General features: G+C 39.0%; 1 protein-coding gene across 4 annotated transcripts; it reads left to right on the top strand.

The window, feature by feature from the left end:
- KBTBD2 (kelch repeat and BTB domain containing 2) lies at positions 1 to 22736 on the top strand. Of its 4 annotated transcripts, XM_032235111.1 has the most exons (5): positions 1 to 153; positions 412 to 501; positions 12558 to 13082; positions 16942 to 17107; positions 19020 to 22736. In XM_032235111.1, the coding sequence occupies exons 3-5, from the start codon at positions 12913 to 12915 to the stop codon at positions 20550 to 20552; spliced, it is 1869 nt and encodes a 622-aa protein (XP_032091002.1). In that variant the 5' UTR covers positions 1 to 153; positions 412 to 501; positions 12558 to 12912; the 3' UTR covers positions 20553 to 22736. The 4 variants fall into 4 exon arrangements, with proteins under 4 accessions (XP_032091002.1, XP_032091001.1, XP_032091004.1 ...); XM_032235110.1 differs by lacking the exon at positions 1 to 153 and having other exon boundaries at positions 168 to 501; XM_032235113.1 differs by lacking the exons at positions 1 to 153; positions 412 to 501 and adding an exon at positions 2533 to 2563.
- The last annotated feature ends 654 nt before the right edge of the window (positions 22737 to 23390 follow it).

Here is a 23390-nt window from a genome sequence, read left to right as displayed (position 1 = left end):
GCGGAGCTACCACAAGGAGGTGATTTCTTCGACTCCCGCCTACGTCCGATTCCCTTGTTCTGAGTGTGCGCTAGCCTGGGATCGAAGAGCTCTGAAGGGTGCTGTTGCGCGTTCGGTAGTATTGAGCGGACGTTAGGGCGGGGGAAGAACGAGGTGAGGGTGCACGCAATCGCTGTGCGTCTCTGCCCCAACAGTCCCGCCTCCTCCTCCTCCATGGCCGAGAGGAAGCTGTGGGGTTGAAACAACGACAACGCAGGCCGGAAGCAGGGGGGAGGGAGCGGGGACCTCGCTTCCCCCCCTTTCCCCCCTCTCCGTCATTTCACCTTTCGCTTCTGTAGGACTTGCTCGGCGAGAGTTGTGGAGAAGACGGTGTGGGGCCTCTTCATTCTCTTTCTTTGATTTCCACTCCAGGTTCTCGGAGGCGGTCTGTGACCTGCGAGCAACCGCCTGAAGGAAGGAGGAAATGGGTGCGGGGATCAGCACTGGTTTTCGCTGAGTGGGGTAAGGAAGTTGGGAGAAATGCCTTTTCTGCTGTGTGCATGGAACCCGGCGGTTGCCGGGGCGGCAGAAGCGGCTGAATGGACAAGGCAGGGAAGTGAGAGTGCGCGCGCTTAGAGGACCAGGTGAATATATCCGGCCCTCCGGCTTGTTTTATCATCAAGCAGGCGGTACAGCAAAAGCTTGGGTGTTAATATACATGAGATCCCGCTGTGGGCAGCAGCACCCCTATTTCCTGGCATCTTCCGATGTCATACTGCGGCTAAACCCTGACACAAAGTGTTTGCTCCAGAGAGAGTGACAGAGGTGATTTTCGAGATGCATGACATGGGCTGAGAAAAGAGAGAAGCTGAATAACTTGATTTGCCTGGCCATAGGTTGACATTCTGATGAGGGATAGGTCAGGGTACCTTATTGCTTTGAAAGTGATATCTTGATTCTGCTCTGCAAAATGCTAAATTGGCAGTGCTCACCTGAAAACCTTGCCCAGCTGCAGTTAGAATAATTCCTAGCTCCCCTCTCACTTTTAAAAGAAAAGCAGGTAGGGTAGGTTTATTTGTCAGTGGCTATGTAATGATTTTGCATGCCAAATAGGATTAAATAAAGGTATTTCCCACTCTAGGGGAAGGTAAAAATTTGTTAATTAAAAAAACGAAGTATAATTAATAAAACTACTAAATCTTGGCATAGCTACTTTTTAAATTTTGGGCCAAAAGTAATCAAACTAGTGAGAACTTAATATGCAGTGTGGTATTGGTTTATTAGATATGAGACTATTGGACAGATTATATAGTGTTATACTGGGAATAATAAGTTCTAAATTTGCAGTACTTTTCTAGGGTGATGTAATGCTAAATATTTAGCATTACTGTTGCCCTTGCTTGTGTTTTATTAAAACAAATGTATTAGCAGATAATAAAATTAAAAACAATGCTAACCAAGCACACAACTGAATAAAAACAACATAGCAAATGTATTTCAAAAATACAGTTAAAGAGTTTTTGATGATTAATTACTTTCTAAGCCAGGGGTCATCAACCTTTCGGACCTCAGGGATCACTACATTCATAATTTTAAATCCTGCAGACCACTAATATGAATCCAGCACACCACTCACGGAAGCGCCTGGACACCAGTGATAGGATGGAGTCCTTCAGGCATTTAGCTTGGTTGCCTGTTTAGTAACTCTAGCCTCTCCCTCTCTCCCTGGGAATCCAGGTGCTTCAGCAAGTGGCACACAATACTTCAGCCGGGCTCCTCAAGAGACAGAGTTTGCAGGGAGCTGATGTAGCGGCTGGCTACAAGATAAACTGTCAGGGTTCCAGATAGCATCCAAAATTAAATTAGAGTCCAAGGCAATTTGCTGCTCCAAGTTCCAATTTATTAAGAGAGCCATACTGGAAGAATCAGAAGCTTCTTCCGTTTTCCCCCCAAGTTAAAGTTCATGATCTTGCCCCCACACCCACAAGTCCATCACATGGTCCAATCTTCCACTTCCATGCTGGCAGTTCCACCCATCCAGTTTCGGTCAGGTGCCAAGGTACCAAGACAAAGGATGACCTTGGCAATCTAGAAGGAATTTTATTGTGGCTACATAAGATTCTACTACGTACTATCCCCCCTCCCATTTCTCCACTATAGAAACAGCATAGTAGCATAGAAATGTGGCAGGCCAAAGATCCAAAAGGAACATGGCTGCAGGCCTGATAGGCGGCCTCTCCACAGAAGAAAAAGGTTTCCTGAAAAGAGAATTAACATAGCAGAGGTTAAAAAAGCATAGCAGAATTAACCACCTCCCCTTTGGCTTATCAGGAAATTATCATGGAATTGTTTCACTAACTTATCAGCTTTTAGGTTCCAGCTTTTTACCCAAGTAGCTTCAGAAAAAGGGTACCCCTTTCAATGCACTAAATATTGTAAGTGACTCCTATACAGCCTGGAGTCTAAGATTTTTTTCACTTCATAATGTGTTTCCTCTTCTATCTACAGGAGGAGAGGGAGGCTGGGTGGATGGTCTTACACTGGACCCAATTACTGGCTTCAACAAGCTACAATGAAATACTGGGTAAATTTTCCCTAGAATTCTGGGTAGATTTGAGTTGAACTGAAACTGGGTTAATTATCTTCACTATTGGGAATGGACCTAGAAATTTTGAGCCAAATTGCTTGCTAGGCATTCTTAATCTTATGTATTTGGTAGATAAGAAAACTTTGTCCCACAGAAAAGGGGGGTTGGAGTGAGCTGGTTTATCAGCTTGTTTCTTGTATGCTTCTGCACTTCTGCTAGAGGGTTGTTGTTTTCTTGGTATTTTCCCACCCTTTCTTTAGAGTGTCCATCCATTCAGCCAGAGACATGGAAGAGGGAGGTTCCCTATGCAGCTTAGGCATGGGAACAAATTCCATGCCACTGGTAATTTGGAAAGGAGTTAATCCAGTGCTGCTGTGGACTGTGTTGTTGTACGCCACTTTGGCGAACAGTAGCAAGTGCAACCAGTTGTCTTGTTGATAGTCCACATAATACAGGATGTATTGTTCCACCATTGCATTGGCCCTTTGGATCTCAGAAACTATCTCCAGAACTTGGTGGTGAACTGAACTCCGCAGTCTGAAATGATCCTCTTGGGCACTCTTTGCAGGCAGTAAATGACAAACATTTTCACTAAGTTCTTTGTGGCTGGTAATCCTGAGCAAGCAATGAAATGGGCTTCCTTGGAAAACAAATCAATAACTGTCCAGATTACTTTATTCCCCCTGCTGTCTGGGAGCTCGACCATGAAGTCCATTGCGATCTCTTCCCATGGTTGGCTAGGGTTGGCCACCCGTTGTAGTAGTCCAGGGGGCTTCCCTGGTTGTATTTTCATGGTCGCGCAAGTGACACAGCTTTTTACATAATCTTCCATTTCCAATTTCATTTTTGGCCACCAAAATTGATGCCTGGCGAGGTGGAACATTTTTATGAATCCAAAGTGGCCTCCTAGTTTTGCATCATGGCTTTGCTGTAGAACTTACAGCCTCAAACTTGCGGGAACATACAGCTTGGATCCCTTCCAGGCTAAGTCATCTTTCATTGTCAGGATATCCTTGTTATTGTTGAGCCACGGGTTTGCTGGCAACACCGATTTCATTGCTGCCGTCAGCTTATCCTAGCTTTGGGTGGTGACTTGGGCCACCTTTTGGTGGGAAGAAGAAAGGATGAGGTGAACCACTTCTTCCTTCTTACTGTCGTACTGCGGTTTTCTTGACAAGGCATCCGCCAACAAGTTCTTTCCTGCAGGGATGTGCTTCAGTTCAAATTTGAATCTTCGGAGGCATTGTGCCCAGCGAACTTGCTTTAGGGACAGTCTTCAAGGGCTTTTGAGAGCTTTGAAGTTTTTATGGTGGGTCCAGACCTCGAACGGCACATTCCCTCTCTTCCAGGAAAATGTCTTCAAGTGAGTAGGGCCCACTTGACCGCATATGCTTCTTTCTCCCAAATGGCCCACCTCCTTTCAGTAGCGGTAAGTTTTTTGGAGAGGTAAGCGCACGGCAAGAGGTACCCTTCTTTATTCTTTTGCAGTAGCACTGCCACTAACGTTACATCACTGGCATCTGTCTAGATTATGAATTGCTGTTCTAGGTCGGGGTGTTACAGCATGGGCTTTTGGGCAAAGAGACGTTTTAATTTCTCGAATGCTTTTTGACAGTCCATTGTCCACTTTAGGGGTTGGTTTGCTTTTGGCTTTGTCAGGGAAGGCCCCATTTTTAATAGTTCAGGCAATGGGAGGGCAATCTCCGCGAAAGCTGGAATGAATTGCCTGTAGAAATTGGCAAATCCAAGAAAGCTTTATAGCTGCGGGCAGGTACTTGGAGGTTTCCAGTCTAACACAGCTTTCACTTTTCCTAAATCCATCTCTATTCTCTCGCTGGAGATGCAATAGTCAAGGTTTGTTTTGTGATAGTCTAGTGAGGTTTTGTGGAATTCATACTTAGACAACTTTGCATATAGTTTGGCGGCTAAAAGTTTTTCCAGGACTTGTTGTATCAGCTTCACATGTTCTTCTAGGCTTTCAGAAAAGATCAAGATGTCATCGAGATAGACGAGTACTCCACGGTACATGTGCTCATGTAGCACCTCATTTATGTACCGCATGAAGACTCCAGAGGCCCCTTGTAGCCCAAACGGCATAACTTTGAATTGAAAACTGTCAAGGGGGCAGTTAAAAACGGTTTTCTATTCAACTCCCTCTGATTTGTATGTGGTAATACGCCTCTCTCAAGAGTCCAGTTTGGTGAACACCTTGCCTTTAGCCAAGTGGTTCAACATATCTTTCATGAGGGGGAGGGGGTTGGTGTTCTTCACACATACGGCTTTCAAACCCCTCAGATCAATACAGAGACGGACACCGCCATCTTTCTTTTCTCTGAAGAACACGGGGGCTACTACTTTTGACTTCGCTGGTTCAATAAAGCCCTGCCTCAAATTGATGTCAATGTACTTCTTCAATTCTATCATCTCTTTGGGATTCATGGAGTACTTTTTGGTTTTGGTAGTGTAGTCCCAGGTACAAATTTTTTTGCGCAATCTATGGGCCAATGAGGGGGAAGATAGTTGCAGTCTTACTCACTGAATACCCCTGCTAAATTCCAGTACTCTTTTGGTACTTGCTGGATCCCATGGGTTTTTGCCTCGTTTGCAGGGGCTGCAGGCTCTGGGTGGTCTGCTTTATTGGGTTTCATCGTCCCAGGGTGGCTCTCTGCCTGCACCAGTGGTAACAGCCCCAGGCCAATAGTCAATTTCCAAACACCGTTCTCCCATTTTATTGTAGGTGTCCACTTGTCCAGACATGCAAGCCCCAACATAATTAATTCCTGCATCTTTGGAGCCACGATGAATATGAGGAACTCATAGTGGCGGCCTATCTGTAATTTTACCAATTCGGTCATTAGCGTGGCTGGGTCCCCCCAATTTGAGCATCTACCTGCTCAAACCAAATTGGATGGGCTAGAGGTCTTGTGTGTATGCCTAGTTGCTCTACAGTCGACATGCTGATTAAGCATCGGGTGCAGCCAATGTCCACAACTGCCTCAACTTCCCGCTCCACCCCCATTTTGGATACTTGGAGCTTGGCTTTGATAGAGAAGGGATGGACAGGTGTACTCACCATCGGGTCATCTATGCTATTCTCCGAGGTGGAAGGGGTTTCCCCATCAGTTGGACTTTTTGTCCCCTTAGATTGGAAATCAGCTTTCTTAGGTTATTGGCCCAGATGACTCTTTTCCGGTGGCTTCCGGGGCCTTCTCTTTATTGTGCTGGTGGTTGGTGCATGCGTGTGAGATTGGGGCTGGAGCCAGGTACTTTGATGCTCTGTGGCCTGGTTGACTGCAACGGTAGCATTTTATTGCCCCCTCCCCCGAGGGAAGGAACCCAGTTGCATCTTTTAACTCAGGAGGTACATCGTCATGGAGCTCCGCTCTCCACCTTGCCGCTTCCCCCTCACTCATCCCTTCTGCAATTGTCAAGATTAATTCTCTATTGGAAGGTGGGGCAAGATCCTGTTGGAGCATTGCAGGTGGGACTGGAATTGGTGGGGGGGTCCAATTCCTAGGGTTGCCCTTCCCATTTATCTGAAATGGTGTCAACTGCTGAGGGAGGGCAAGCATTCATTGGTATATCTCTCATCCATGACCTGGGAAGAAAGCCCACCCTCGTGGTGCTTGATTCACAGGCTGCAGCCTAACCATCAGTGGCTGGAGAGGGGGAGATGTGGTTCAAATCTCTTTCTGCTGGCTGAATTGTTTTCTCCATGTTGGTGGGGGACCCATCTGCGCTGGTGTTGGCTTCGCTGCAGCTGCAGGGTAATGGACCAATTCACTTGTCGCTGTATGGAAGGAATAAAGATTTCTACTCCAGTGCGTTGCAGAGCCTCTGCTAGGGAAGGAGAACATGGGCTGAGCCAGGGTCTAACTAGGTGGTCCTGAGTTAAAGCGAAGGTTGAATTCACTCATGTTCAGCTGCACAAGTTGATCTGGGAGGCTCCAATCATCGGGTTGGCTAGTCAGTGCCTGCTTTGGTCTCTTCCAGCCATGTGTTGAAGTTGCCCTCTTGACCCCCTGCGGCTCCAACAGCAATTTTCCAGATGCCATAAATCTCCAGGTTTCTCTGGCAGTTCCAATTGCGGGGGAGGTTTAGACCTTGCTCCTAGCTGGTGATTCCCCTCTGCAGTCATCCCCCCCCTCCGGCTTTGGTCGGAGATGGTCTCAGCATAGAGACGTGATCTGTCATCTGCTACTTTCCCCCTGGCTTTCTTCTCTTTTTCCATCTTCGCTGAGATTTTGCACCGTCCCAGGTTGAGTCAGTGCTGGGAATCAGCACCCCGCCCAGCACACCAACTGCAAGGATAGCTGGTGAAGTATTTTAAGGGAGATTCAGGTTAATGTCACCGTTCCAGATAGCATCCAAAATTAAATTAGAGTCCAAGCCAACGTGCTGCTCAAAGTTTCGATTTATTAAGAGAGCCATGCTGGCACATCTGTGGGAAAACCCGAACCTGAAGCTTCTTCCATTTTCCCTCTAAGTTAAAGTTCATGATCTTGCCCCCACACCTACAAGTCCATCCCATGTTCCAATCTTCTACTGCCATGATGGCAGTTCCACTCATCCAGTTCTGGTCAGGTGCCGAGGTACCAAGACAAACAAAGACCTTGGCAATCTAGAAAGGAATTTTATTGTAACATAACATTCTACTCTGTCCTATCCCCCCTCCCATTTCCTCACTATAGAAACAGCATAGTAGCATAGAAGTGTGGCACGCCAAAGATCCAAAAGGAACATGGCTGCAGGCCTGACACAAACATTAGTTCTCCGTCCTATTTGAGATTTCTAGCTGCAATGTACAGCAAAGCTAGGGTTGACTCCGGCTGCTTCTCTCCATTGTAGTACTTCGTGGATGCGGTTTACCATTCTGAACACCAAGCAGCAGGAGGCGAGGGCTACTTTGGTGCCAGCAACTGGCGCAAATGTACCGCTACAAAGGAGGAATGCTGTTGTGCAAATGCATGTGGCACCTCACTCCCGCACACTAAGACTCCGGTTATCGTCACCGCTGCTTTGGTTTGCCTGCACCGCAACCTGAGCCCTTCCCGGTGCAACAAGACCATTACTTTGTTCTGGCCGGCAAATGCTGTGCTTCTCCTTGCATGTTGCACCACCTGCAAAGTTGCACATTGCACATACCACCCTCTATGGCGAAGATTTCCAGCACTACCACAAGCTGCCTGTCCAGTCCCATATTCTAGGGCTCTAGTCATAGACTGACCCATTGGTCATCCCAGAGCAGCTCCTCCACCTGGTGGACCACTGGTTGGTGACTGCTATTCTAAGCCAAACATAGACACTCATGTATGCAATTTATCATTTTTAATTTTAGCCTGTTTACTAATGGTCTATTTCTAATTAAATTATTATTTAGCAAAAATACTGATTCTGTTGCAACATTCATACTGAGTTTTAAATTATGGATGGGCTCATTTACAAAAACAGTTGTCCTACAGAATGGAAAGTTTTAACTTGAAACAAAAATGTAATAGTATAATGCAAAAGGCAAGTTCACAGTTTGGAAAACTGTTACCTCAATATCTTTATTGGGGTTTTTTAATTAGTGGCAATGTCTGAAAAAAATTATTCAACCATTTAGATAATTTTGTTCAGTGAAGAAAAGTGAGAGGCACAGCTAATAAACAGATATTAGGACTGCATAGGGTGGATAAAAATTGACTTTAAAAAAATCCAAAAAAATGGATTTTTAAAATTTAAATCAGATTTTTTAAAAATTTAAATTGGATTTCTTTTATTTTTATCAAATTTATTTTAATAAAATGCTTTTGGAATAAAAATCTATCTAAAGGTAGTTTTCTATTTAAGATACATTAATAATTTTGTTTATTCAGCATGAAATGAAACTTAGTTATGTAGCTGTATATTCTGCAATATTTACATTTTTGGTAAACCCATTAAATGAATCCAAGCTCTGCAAGCTAAATAGGAAACCTTCGCTTTGTTTGCAAATAATAATATTAAGGATTCTAATTACCAGCAAGAATGAGTCCTTACATTTAAAGAGCACCTGTCATTTCAGATCTATCATGGCAGCGCCTGGTAGAGAGCATCCATTCACCTGCTGCCCGCCACGTCCCTCACCTTGTGTTACTGCTGCATCACCACCCATCCCATTAAAGTGAATGGGACTATCAGTCAACAACGAGTCAGACGAGGAGTTGCTGCTGGACAGAGATGACAGTTGCTCTTTAAAAATGATGATTTAAATCAAGTTGATTTAAATCAAGCCTTTTTACTAGTGATTTAAATCATGATTTAAATCGTGATTTAAATTGGCTTGATTTAAATCAAATCCACCACAGCTGCAGCATTTAAAATTTTTAAAGAGCAACCATTAGCAGTGCCTTAAACCAAATGATTATTTTCCACAGTGTACTACAGATGTACGATATTAGGAAAAGATGTAACTGGTTTAAGGGGTTGCTCTGTAATTGTCTCAGTGTGCTCTAAAGGATCTTTTTCCTTTCAGAATCTCATAGCCTCAGTGTTGTTGCTTTTATAAAAGCAGCTCAGCAATTTTCAGTCTTCCATCTGTCCTGAAAAAAGTGCTACATTTCATAAAAGCAATTCTTAAAACCATAACTTTTTTTCAGGTGTGAACAAAGTGGCTGTTTTATTCAGGAGCAAAGAAAGTCTGAATCATTTGTGAAGCATGCACAGTCTTGGTACTCATAGTGCCTTTCCTGCCCAGTGTCAAAACAAGTTTTAACCTGCCTTTTTGTGTCAAATAGGATGATTGAAAATGGCTATTTTGGGGGTATATGGTAAAATAAATTTATTAAAATGCGTGTCTCAGCCAAAATAACCCCAGGCTCTAGATGGAAAAATAAGGACTGATCATTTTGTCAATATAATTTTTCAACAAGTAATTATTGAGTGGGGAGTTATTATTCAAAGTGACTCCACATAGTAGGGCTGATTATTTTCATAATGCTTCACCTTCCCAAAACGTCATAAATGCTAATCTCGATTACATAGTACCATGATGGCAAACCTATGGCACCAGCTGGTCTTCAGGTTTCCAGGGCTCCAGCGCACGCGAAGACCAGCTGGCTGGTGCACATGGGCATGCCAGAAACCTGAAGACCACCTGGCTGGCATGCACATGCACACCGGCCAGCTGGTCTTCGGGTTTCCAGCACTTCGGTGCTCTGGTACATCCGTGCGTTCCGGTTTGGGCCCTTGGTGCCAAAAAAAGATTTAATCACTGACATAGGCTGTTGCAAATTTATAGTGTTATCAACAAAGGGAAATATTTGTACCTGATGGTTGGCATGAGGAGTCCTTGGTGGTCTCTGATCTTAGTTGTTTTCTTGCAAACGTTTCATTACCCAAGCTAGGTAACATCATCAATGCTAGTTTGGGTAATGAAACATCTGCAAGAAAACAACCAAGCTTAGAGAGCACCAAGGACTCCTTATTACAGTATTTTCCACGGTTGCATCTGAGTAAGCCTATTGTATATGCATTGAGAGATATACAAGGAGACTGAGTAGAATTAAAATAAACTCTGGCTTGATTGTCAAATCTACTTTGGATTTAAATAAATTGGGATTAACTGAAGTATTAAAAAATAATTAAGGCCATTTAAAGAATCTATGCTATCTTGAGAAAGTTCAGATGCCTATCAAAGAATGTGGATGAATAAAACAAGTTGCCAGCATATGATTCTCTTGCTCTGTATTCTCTGTATCACTTTATTCTTAGTGTTGCTGAACCCAATTAGCCTGCTGTGACTTGAAAGCTCTCTTTACACTGGCTTCTTACAAAGTTAAAGATTTTGGATGTCTGCTAAAATCAGTTGGTGAAGTCCATTGTACATTTATTTATTGATTGTTAAAAATATTTTTGTTAGCTGAAAGAATTGCACATAGCACTTCCTCTTCCATTTTTTTCTCATAACATGTAGCTTGTAAGGGTGGCCAAAGGGTAATTATTTCCAAGTAATTCAATAGGTTTTTATAGGAAAGACAAAATAATTAATATTCATTTTGATTTAAAATTTCAACTATGAACCATGGTGACCCATTGATTAGAGTGCAGTACTGCAAGGTACTTCTGCTGGCTGCCGGCTGACTGCAATTTGGCAGTTCACATCTCACCAGGCTCAAGGTTGACTCAACCTTCCAGCCTTCCGAGGTGGGTGAAACAAGGATCCAAACTGTTGAGGGCAATATGCTGACACTGTAAACCACTTAGAGAGGGCTATAAAGCACTGTAAAGTGTATGTCTAAATGCTATTGCTAAGTGCTATTATGTTTCAAAGGTTTTCTCATTCATTTTCTACAACAAAATGCTATGGGTTTATTTTACCTCTTAAGATTTGGAAGTAATTTTTATATAAATAATTGCCTATCTTCATGACAGCTTGTTATTGTTTTTTTACTTGATACTCAAATGAAGGATGACTGAATAGAGAGCCCCTCAAGGAAATAATTTCATATTCATATTTGAAATATATTTTCAATATTTGTGTATTTTGCTAATTATATAATATCAGATATTGTATCTTGGGGAAAATGAATGAGGAAATAAAAATGAATTATTTACACTGACTCAAATGCACTAATTAGATCCATTTCAATCTAATTTAAAATTTTGTTTTTGAATTGAATTGGCTTAGCTGTCCTTGTGAGTAGTTGTCAATTTTCATGAATATCTCAATTGATTTTGGCACTAAAATTTATGGCATCATTTGTGGTGAAGAGAGAAAGATGGGATTATCATGTTGACATATCTTCAAACTGTTGGAAAATTTCTGCTTTGCAATGTAACACTTAAAAAATGCCAAAAGCAGCCCTATTTGTTCTACATGCCTTTTAATATCTACTTTTATTTACTGGGAATAAAGAATAATGATTCAGGCTAAATTTTATTTGGTATTTGATATACCATATTTTTCAGAGTATAAGACGCACCTTTTACCCTCAAAAAAGAGGCTGAAAATCTGGGTGCGTCTTATAAACTGAATACAGCATTTTTTGCCTCCTGAAACCCCACCTCCTTCATCAAAATGGCCCTGCAGAACCTTTAGGAGGCTTATAGAGTGCTCTTAGGGGCTGGGGAGGGCAGAAATGAGTGAAAAACAGGCTGTTTTCTGCTCAATTATGCCCCCCCCAGCCCCCAGGAACACACTATAAGCCTCCTAAAGGCTATGCATGCCCTTTTTTTGACAAAAACGCGCCCATTTTTGCAAAAAATGGGCCATTTTTTGTTCATTTTTGCTCCCCACAGGAGCACTCTACAAGGCTCCTAAAGGCTATTTATGCCCTTAAAAAAAAAAAAAAACAGGCCCATTTTTGCGAAAAATGGGTCGTTTTTGGGAGGTCTGCAGAGTGCAAAAACTTTTTTTAAAATTTGCCTCTTCAAAATCTTGTTGCGTCTTACACTCCGGTGCATCTTATACTCTGAAAAATATGGTACCTATATGTCCTAGCAGGTTCTAGAGAAGGCAGGCATGACACACTAATTTTTACAATAGATAGATTATATTTTACAAGGAATATTGATGATGATATTTTAATGTGATTCTGAATCACTGAAATGTAGTCCTTCCTCAGTTAAAATTTTCAAATGTTAAACGTGGAACTAGACAGCTTTCCATTTTATGACTTTAGATTAATATTTGATTCTAAATCAAATGATCTCTCTTTTGAAATTTGTGATCAGTTTCATTTTTTGAAGAATAACCTTAAATCAGTGTTTAAAAATATTTTTTCAGTGAAATTAAAGGAAATGCTGATTGCTTTTATATACTATGTACTGCTTATTTAATATCCCAATTGTAGTTGTCCATGTTCCTAATGAATTGATCTTGAGAAAGTATTGAACTCCCTCTGCTCCTGTTCGTCATAAAACAAACAGATAATTGTAGAAAGTAGTATACCAGACACTATTTTAGACAAAATCATAGTTGATTGGCTTAGAAAAAAGATCTCTGACATAATTTTTTTCCCCCTTCTAGTTGCAAGTCATTGTTAAGAGATGGTTCAAGAAAATCTACCTCACAAATTCCGTTTGTTTGCCCATGTGCTGCATCATTGGAGATCTCAACAGGAACTTGTCAGTTATTTTTGAAAGTCTCAGGATAACATATGGACATCAGGTCAATGTATTACACTCTAGGAATGGGCCAAAATATGAAGCATTCTCAATTCAGCAGGCCAATCTATTACCCATAAGGGTGTTAAGAAAGCTTAACAACACTTCAAACAGTACTCTCTAGAGTTCTTAATTATTCAGGAAAGGTAGCTTGATCTCTTCTGAAATCATCTGACTTTCTCTAATCTTGTCTTGGAGATATTAAATGGAATGCAGTCATGTCTACCCATGAAGGAATACAGATCAACACTGACTATGCTGTCGCTTTGTTAGAACAGTTAAAATCATTCTATGAACAGCAATTGCTAACTGACATTGTTTTAATTGTCGAGGGCACTGAATTCCCATGTCATAAGATGGTTCTTGCTACGTGCAGCTCTTACTTCAGGTACGTATTGATCATAATGCTATTTTTCTAAGAAATATATATCCAATATATGTCTGAATAGTATAATTTATTAAGTGCATTCTACCACTAACTTGAAATAGATGAAGAATTAAATTATTAAACAGTTTAAATTCAAGTTAATAAATATTGAAGAATTGAACTAAGAATGCATGTTGTTTCAGGGTTATTCACAACATGGAAGATAAAAATGGACATCAAATACATGAGGTTTATTTGAACATAGTCATATACTGAGGGAGGAGTAGGCAAATTTTTGGAATACCTGTGCATCCTTGGAATTTCAAAGCATCTTATACATCCTCTCAGAAGATAATTGGTGACTTATCAAAGTTGTCCATTATGTTACCTGTCTTTCCAGCTTAAGTTTACTCTTTTTATTGGGCAAGTGAAATGTGTATAAATACAGCAATCCTCACCGACTCAAGTTTGACTCAGCCTTCCATCCTTCCGAAGTCGGTAAAATAAGGACCCAGGATCCAATATGCTGACTCTGTAAACTGCTTAGAGCTGTAAAGCTTTATGAAATGATATATGTCTAAGTGCTATTGTTATTCTCTAGTAACATATTTAATAATGTTTTTCCTCTGTCATGTAAAATTACAATTTAGTAATAGGTTTTGGAGTTCTGTGGAAACTCTTGAGATGGCATACAACTATAAGGTATTGTGTTATAAATGAAGAAGACAATAGTGTTTAAAAGAAATTTCAAAATGGTAAATCTTAAATCTATAGACAAATTGAAGTGGAAAATCTATATTGACTAGGGATAAAATGTTTTATAAGTACAGTTGATCAGTAGAAACAATTATCAGGCCAATTCTAAGGTTGAAAACAAACAGACTTGACAACAGATTCCCTTATTTGAACTAGAATGGGATACCATTAATACAATGTAAAACATTTATATCCATGAATTGTGAAGATTAGTATTCTCCAAAGTATATTAATAGCAATAGCAATATCATTTAGTCTTGCATACTTTTCCATAGTGCTTTATAGCTTTCATTGGGCAGTTTACAATGTAAACATTATTTGCATTTTGCCCCAACAATCTCTGTCCTGATTTTACCGACCTCAGAAAGATGGAAGATTGAGCCAGCCTTGTATCTCCCACCATGATCAAACTCTAGGCTGTGGGCAGAGTTTGCCTGCAATACTACAGTCTAACCCCATCACCATTTAAAAGAACATTCTGCATACCCTGAGATTATATAATATATAGTTAGGAGATGGTGCTTAAAGCTTATCCACCTGCATGTCTAATAATTTTGTATAATATTTTGCACGACATAGGCCCTCCTTCCAGTCATAGGGAACTGTAAAAGATAACTATAAAGTTACTTGATAAGCTTTGTTATGAAATAGCTGCAGTGGCTAAAGGCTTAAGCTTGGTCCATATATTCTGCATTGATTTGCAAGGTATTGGGATAGAATGTTTTTCTTCTATGGCTTGCTTTCTTGTAGAGGAAACTAGGCAAAGTATCTCTGGTAAAACAGATTCTACCTTTTTTTTCCAGACAAATTTTTAGTTTATTCAAGGAACGTCAAAATATAAACTGCCAAAAGAATAAAAACCACAATAAATAAGACACTGAAAAACAAAAGTATGTTAAAAATAAGAAAAGACTAACATATTTTTCTTAGTTGAATGCTGATTAATATAATACCTCAATGTTAGTTTCCCATCCCTTTCAAAATTCAAAAGAATTTTAAACTATTAAACTACTAATCTATTGTCAGATTGTTAGCCAGTCATGTGTATACTGTACTAATAACAAAATGGTTAACAGGGAAAATATATTTTATAAAATTATAAACCTAATAAAAATTATTAACAATAAAAGAAAAACAGGATTGAAATTCCAAAAACCTCTGTTAAAAAACTGTTATTGTAATCAACTCATAGAAAATTTACCATGGCTTTAATCTCAAATTGTCTCAAATAATAACTAATTGGTCCCGGATCATATATCCATGTGTGTTTCTTTATACCCTCTTTTATCAATTTCTGATTGATTGAATACAGTAAGTCCAATCTTCAAAGCCAATGTATCTTCCCCCCAAAAAACCCCAGATAAGATTATTCCTCAATTAAATATAATACATCAATTTCCCATTCTTCTTCAAACTCCTTTAAAAAAACCCTTTTGCCACTTTCATGCCACCCTGAGAGTTCTGTACTATTACATAAAAGCACAGTATTGAGGTTCAGGAAGGTGTATGAAGTCGACTGTTATTTCTAAGCTATATTTCTCCCTGACCGGTTTACTGCTGGAAAAAGTTTTCCATAGTCTGTGTTGCTTCTGAGTCTATTATTTTTTGCCCCAAGGCTGCTACTTTTAAAACAAGTTCTTTTTGTGGGTTTAAAGTAGGATCGGTTTCTTCAGAACGTTTTCCACAATCTTTATGAGTTCATCAAAAGAGTCAGAAAAAAAAATCAGCTAAAGATTACATGTTCTACAGTCTCTGTCTACCTTTCCCTGTGTCAGCCTCTTCCTTCTCTTCATAAACGTTGCTCAATGGAATGGATAAATAAAACAGGGACCAAGCAAAGAAAACTGCGAATATATTTTCTGACTATTTTGTTCCCAAAACTTTTTTCAGGTTAAATACCTGAAAAAATACAAATCCAGACACTTGTGCCATGTTTCTATATGGAAAAGCAAAAATTGATAACAGCAGTCAAATAAAAAAAGAAAGCCCAAAAAACCCAAGCCCAGATGGAATCCAGCAGGGGTTGAAATAAATCAGCATTCAGCCAACCAATTAACCTTTAAAGATAACAAAGCTTTTCACAAGTGTGAAGTTAAAAATCCCAGACATGCTTAAGAAAACATTCTGCTGGTAGAAAGAGATGTAAAAAAGACCATTGATTTTCCGACTCTTCCTCAAGGAGCTGCAATCATAAGATTATCCCTTCTGGGTGGGTCCACATCCATTCAAAAATCATCTTCGATTATTCCTAAGTCCGCATTCCAATCCAGGAGGCAATACTGCCAAAAATCAGTTCTGGCAGCAAACATAGCAGATCATGAGTAATAGAAAGAAAGCTGTTACTGTTCAGCAGCCATCTTGGGAAGGAGTCAACAGATTCCAGCTTTCTAAACAAAAACTAGAAATATAATATGAACTAATATGAATAAAATTGAACAGCTCTTTATATAGGTAGTCTTTGACGTTTGAATACAAAGAAGCCCAAAGTTTCTGTTACTAAGTAAGGCAATTTGGTAAGTGAATTTTGCCTAATTTTATGACCTTTCTTGGCAAAATTGTTAAGTGAACCACTGCAGTTAAGTTAGTAGCATGGTTATTAAGTGAATCTGGCTTTCTCATTGACCTCAGAAGATTGAAAAAGATCATTACATGATCCTGAAACTGCAACTCATAAGTATGAGTCAGTTTCCAAGCTTCTGAATTTTGATCACATGATTTTGTGATGCTGCAATGATCGTAAGTGTGAAAAATGATCATGAGTTACTTTTTTTCAGTGCTGTAACTTTGAACAGTCACTAAATGAACTGTTATAAGTCGAGGACTACCTGTAATTAATTTTTGATATTCCAGGGAAAACAATAGAAACATTTTTCTATTTTAGCACTGAAAATGGTGTGTAATGTTGAATGCTAACATTTCTAAACCAGAGTGAAAACGGGTGGTATATGGATATTAGAGTGACTTTCTAAGTATGATTACTTTTCATGAGACAGTACAACTTGGAGTATACATTTTGAATTTTACAAGATATTCATTATGTTGAATGCTATCCCCATCCCGCAATTGTTTGGAGCAATTAGATAGGAATTAGTGATGGTTACAATATAATTTTTTTATCATCCAGGGCAATGTTTATGAGCGGGTTGAGTGAAAGCAAGCAGACACATATTCATCTGAGGAATGTGGATGCAGTCACTTTTCAGATTATAATAACGTATGCTTATACGGGTAATTTGGCAATAAATGACACAACAGTTGAACAGCTTTATGAAACAGCATGTTTCCTACAGGTAAGATTGTTTTATACTAACTTTTCTAAGACATGTTTTCCTAAGTTATATCTTTAATAAAATTGTATACTGTACTTAACAATAAAGTAACCTGCATGATCAGTAGGAAAAAATGGAAACAAATCTTGAAATTCCAACTACTACCCCTCTGTTTAAATAAATAATTATTGTGCAGTTTTAGATGCCTATGACTCACAGTAAAATGTCATGACATCTTTTCTCCTGTTCATACAGAGATAATAGAAAAATATTGCTTACTGAGATGTTAATAGTCTTTTCAGTAATACAAATGCAGTGGAAAATACCTTTGTTGGTACAGAAATTCATTGTGACCAGCTAAAATTTCATAAAAGAGTAGACATTCTTGTATTAATTTCGATTGTTTGAGTAAAGATAAGAACTCTAAGGTTCACCTCTTTGAAAGAGATTTTTAGAAAAAATCCTTTTCCTTTTTTTTTTGTTTTTTGTTACGCACAGTATATAAGTGATTGTATAAAATGAAAATGAAAATGAAATAAATAAAAAAATGAAAGAGATTTTTAGAATGTGCAGAAATGTGTATAAGATTTTTTTCTTTTAAAGCAGCTGTGTGGTTTTCCAGGCTTCATTGTTTTCCCATCAAAGCAAAGTGAACATGCATATATCTGTATGCAGATTAGGAGCAACATCTGCACAGTTGTATTCACTAGAATAGTGGAAGGCATTCACAGAAGTGAAGTCAGACTTTAGAAAGCACAACTGGGATATATTGAAGCACACCTCAAAATGTAAAAACAACCATGTTCTTCAGTAATCTCAATATAGTTTCTTTGAAGGTTTCCTCTGGTTGTTCAGTGGGACTGGAAGTACCATATTTTTCAGACTATAAGAACCCGCCCCCCAAATGTGGGTGGAAATGTGTGTGCATCTTATAGAGTAAATGTTGCTGAAGCCCCGCCCACTTGCAGACCCCCACTCGCCGGCCTCTGCCTCCCAATAATTTGCCTCCTTGCAGCAAACAGCCTGGTCAGTTTCAGCATAGCCTGATTTAGCACAAGCAGCTGATTGGCAGTTGGATCTGCCTCCGGAATACAACCGATCAGCTGTTCCAGGCTGTGGGGATCACCGGTGCCCATCACTACTGGTGCCTATCACCTCTGCCACCTATCGTTGCCTCCAAGCTCCCCATATTTGGCCTGTTCCAAGCGACAGGGATAGGTGGCGATGGTGGCGATCCCTGCCACCTGGAATGGGCTGAAAACAGGACACATGGAGGCTGAAAATGAGATTGGGGAGGCTGAAAACTGGACGCACAGAGACCAAAAAGAGGGGGTTTGAAGGTGGCAATAGGTGGCAGCAGCGCCAATGGGCATCAGCAATCCCCACAGCCTGCTCATCAGTGGTATTCCGAGAGGCAAATCCAACTGCCAATCAGCTGCTTGTGCTAAATCAGACTGTGCTGAAGCTGACCAGGCTATTGGCTGTTTGCTGCAAGGAGGCAAATTGCTGGGAGGCACCTTGTTTCCTCCCCAAAAGCTAGGTGCATCTAATAGTCCGGAGCGTCTTATAGTCTGAAAAATATGGTAAATCATTATATAGACATGAGCACAGATGTCCTGTAACAGTTCAAGAAAAGGTGTTTTGCTTGTATTTCACAATATACTTTGTGAAGTTTCTTTTAGATACTTTGAATAGTATTATTACTTCTTAGTAATCAATTTGGTCTCAGAAGAAAATTTTGATAGTTTCTCTTCTTTCAGTAATCCGCTAGCAGTAAACAGTCCTAGATTAATATGTGACATCCACTATTTGGTATATAACAGAGAATAGAAATTAGGGAAGATTTCTTTCCATTTTTTCATCATTAACCACAAGTATGAAGATAATGAAATGTTTTGATCACTTCTCACATATATATATTTTTTAATTGCAGGTCGATGACGTGTTACATCAGTGTAGGGAATATTTAATTAAAAAAATTAATGCTGAAAACTGTGTGCGGCTTTTGAGTTTTGCTGATCTTTTTAGCTGTGAGGAGTTAAAACAGAGTGCTAAAAGAATGGTGGAACACAAGTTTACAGTTGTATACCACCAAGAGGCTTTCATGCAGCTCACACATGATTTGTTGATAGATATTTTGAGCAGTGACAATTTAAATGTGGAAAAAGAAGAGACAGTTCGTGAAGCTGCTATGTTGTGGCTGGAATATAATACAGAATCCCGATCACAGTATTTGTCATCAGTTCTTAGCCAAATAAGAATTGATGCACTTTCTGAAGTTACACAACGAGCTTGGTTTCAAGGCTTACCACCAAATGATAAATCAGTAGTGGTTCAAGGGTTGTATAAATCTATGCCGAAGTTTTTTAAACCAAGACTTGGAATGACTAAAGAGGAGATGATGATCTTCATTGAAGCTGCTGCTGAAAGTCCTGGTAATCTTTACTCTTCAGTATGTTACAGCCCACAGGCTGAGAAAGTTTACAAACTCTCTAATCCTCCTGCTGATCTCCATAAAGTTGGGACACTTGTAACTCCTGATAATGATATTTATATAGCAGGTGGGCAAATCCCACTGAAAAGTACAAAAATCAACTACGGTAAAACTAGCAAATTTCAATTTGCCTTCCGTACTGTGAATTGTTTCTACTGGTTTGATGCCCAGCAAAATACATGGTTTCCAAAGAGTCCAATGCTATTTGTTCGTATAAAGCCATCTCTTGTTTTCTGTGAAGGCCTTATCTATGCAATTGGTGGAGACAGTGTTGGTGGAGAACTTGACAGAAGAACTGTAGAAAGATATGATACTGAGAAAGATGAATGGACCATGGTAAGCCCTCTGCCCTGTGCTTGGCAGTGGAGTACAGCCGTTGCTGTTCATAATTGCATTTATGTAATGGCACACAACTTGATGTATTGTTACTTCCCCAGATCAGATGCTTGGGTTGAAATGGCTACAAGACAAACTAATAGATGCTTTGCTTCAGCTGCTGCTTTTGGGGATAAAATATTTTATATTGGAGGCTTGCATGTTGGCGGCAATCTTGGTATAGGATTACGTCCTCGGAGTGTAACTGGACCTTCCCTAGCAGTGGAAGTTTATGATGTGAATAAAAATGAATGGCAAATGACAGCCAAAATCCCTGCCAAGCGGTATTCTGATCCCTGTGTCAGAGCTGTTGTGATTTCTAACACATTGTGTATCTTTGTACGAGAAACGCATATGCATGAAAGAGCCAAATATGCTACATACCAATATGACATGGAACTTGATCGTTGGTTCTTGCAACAGGATATATCTGAGCGGGTACTCTGGGATTTGGGAAAAGATTTCCGATGCACTGTGGGAAAACTATATCCATCTTGTCTTGAAGAGTCCACATGGAAACCTCCATCATACCTAGTTTTTCCTTATACAGATGATGAATTTGAAATTGAGGAGGATGTTCCATTACCACCTGTATAGCTCCCTTATTCAGATACTGCATGCCTATAACTAATGAACATTGTATTTGAGAGACTAGAGCTGCAAAATGAAATGTTAAGTTGTCTTGTATGTATGACCTAATTTTTTTGTGGCCATTGAGTTTAAATCAGTAAAACATATTACTAGATATGCTTTCATAATCTCAGTCCCTCTGATAGTTGATGGAAAACCTCTCTCCTTCTCTCTCCCTCTCACACACACACGTGTGTGTGTTTGTGTGTGTATGATCATATATGTATCATGATTAGATGTATTATCTATATATTTCAAACTTAAATCCTCTGCTTATTGTCTGAATTTTTAGTCCTGTGAGTTCTGGAACTTTTCACAAAGCAGCTTCTACTTCTAGAAAGTTATATTAATTGCTCAAAATACCTTTGTTATATTTAAATCTGGAAATATCTGTTCGTGCTAGTTATATAAATTGTGTAGCTGAATGAAATGTGTTGCACTCAATACACACAGCTGTATTGATGTAATAATACCATGTAAAAGAATAAAATCCCATGGATCTACCTGTGGTAGGAAGGGTAGATCTTCCATTTTATGGTGATATGCAGGGCAAAATGACTGCAGGTTCAGTCGAGCTAGATGATGCTGATGACTAGGTGCATGTATTTTCACTAACATACCTGTTTATTTAGAATACAGGTCTTCCGAGCAGCTGGTAGTTTACCAGGTGTGAACTGACATTGCTGGGCTTGCAGTAAGAATTGCTAGCCCTTCATAGTGCGGGTCTCTGGAGCTTTTAATCAGTAAACAGCTCTATGTTCTGTATTTTGGAAACATTGGCTCATTAATATTAGTTCCTGCTACTTATTTTCCCCTACCCCAGTATATACAAAAGTATAGTGTGAATTAACCACATCTTTATTTTTGTTAATTTATATTACTGTAGTATGTCTTTGTAAAATAATCTTATAATTGTTTGTCTCTTATTTTTTCCTGTGGGGTTGGGGGAGATAAATTTTGTTCAGGAATATTTTGTGCAGAGGAGAGGTTGTCTGATGCTGTTCTGGCATTAATCCCAGGAACCACTAGCAGAAGTAAGGCACCACCAATCTCACATGAGACCAGATACTTCATGATGGATCATACCAGCATGTTCAGCTGCATTATGTTCTGGCACTGTATTTTGAATGATATTAATTTATTAAAAAGAATCAGTTTGTTCTCCCCCCCCCCCCTCACATGTCTGTATTTGTCTGGAGTTATTGAAGTATGATTAAAACAACAGTTTTTAAAATTGCTGTTTAAAATATAAATACTTACAGTAATAGATTCAGGTGTTCAGAAAAATCTGAAAAAGATATGAGCAAGTGACTTCTATTATTTCTTTCTGTTTGGAGGTAAACAAATGTTTGAAAACAGAAGAAAAATAAAATGTGATAAACGCCCTATATGTTAAAGACCATGCAGTCTTTTAACACATAGGCCTTCTTCATAGACAGTATTCACAGTCGTCTTATTACACAAAGTCACACTAATGTAAATATACTCAAGGAGTAAACTGAATCTTTGCCTCCAGCCATTTATTTTTGTCCTCTCGGATTTCTTACATCTGATTTTTGTTTTTTTCTAACAAAAAACTATATTTTCCTTAATCTTTAGACTAGATCTTATATTACTTTGTGGTAAAATAATCTCTGCAAACTGGAAACTGACATTCAGCCCAACTCATAGAAATTATATGATTGTTATCAGTCAATTTTGACAATGGAATAAGCAGCATTCAGAACCTATCTTTCTTATTGCCCCCTTTTCTGGGTCAATTGCTCATTTTTCAAGAGTTTATTAAAAACTTTCTAGTTTTGAAATTATCCATTTTGGTTAGGATAGAATGTTGTAGCAAAACATTCAGAGTTTTATGATTAAATATGCCATTAATTAATTAGCAAACTTTTTCATGACCTTTGAATAGATATCAGTTTGTGATAAACCAATCAAAACTAAAGCTTGCTGCTTGAAAAATAAAAACAAAACAAACCCAACTAAAGAGATTTAGATTAAAAAGAGGAATGGCAGAAGTTACAATATATGGCCACAGAAATTTGTGTATAAAGTAGGTATCTTATACTTGAGCATGTTGGTGTTGGATTAGAATAGTTCCCTTTAAGAAACATTTGATTTGATGTATTAAATGCTGCCGATCTTTTGTTTTTTAATTTGGGCTCCTTTTGTCCCTGTAAAAATGTAAGTATAAAATTGTTTGTGGAAAGGGAGGCATTGAGATTATGCTAATCTGAACTCAAATTCACAAGAGGGCATTATATGTGTGTGTGTGTGTGTGTGTGTGTGTGTATATATATATATATATATATATATATATATATATATATATATATATATATATATATATATATTAATCTTAAATTTAAAAGAAGACACGTAACATCTAATATTCTGAGGAAAACTGCAGTTTGTATAATAGTCAATTTTTATAAAGAAAATTTGTAAAAAATTCTTTTTAAAAGAGTTTGTTAAGCCACACTTCATTTTTTCTGTTACAATTATCACTTTTTTCCACTAAAAATCAGAATAGATTCTTGAATAAGATAGGTCAGCAAACATATTTGGGCAAGGCTTTCAGAAAGTTTTACAAAGAACCACAACTATGACAACTTCATAGGATTTTGTAAGAGACAACTATGACAAGGATGCTGCTGATTTTCTTTCATTAGAGCTTTGGTTCTTGATCAGGGATTATAGCTTTTTTTAAAAAAAAAAAAAACCCACCAGATTCCTCAGCTCAAAAAATAGGAACCACCTTTGGTGGGAAGGTAACAGTGTTCCGTGCGCCTTTGGCGTTTAGTTATG

Source organism: Thamnophis elegans, chromosome Z (genome assembly GCF_009769535.1).
Source record: "Thamnophis elegans isolate rThaEle1 chromosome Z, rThaEle1.pri, whole genome shotgun sequence".
Lineage (NCBI taxonomy): Eukaryota > Metazoa > Chordata > Lepidosauria > Squamata > Colubridae > Thamnophis > Thamnophis elegans.
Note: the sequence above shows the minus strand (reverse complement) of the source record. Positions and strands in the feature narration are given on the sequence as shown.

Bases quoted from the DNA above. Each gene is read 5' to 3' on its own strand.
- KBTBD2 (XM_032235111.1), top strand. From the start codon at position 12,913: ATGTCTACCCATGAAGGAATACAGATCAACACTGACTATGCTGTCGCT. The intron at 13,083-16,941 runs GTACGTATTGAT...TTTATCATCCAG, and splicing joins ACGTGCAGCTCTTACTTCAG to GGCAATGTTTATGAGCGGGT. The intron at 17,108-19,019 runs GTAAGATTGTTT...TTTTAATTGCAG, and splicing joins AAACAGCATGTTTCCTACAG to GTCGATGACGTGTTACATCA.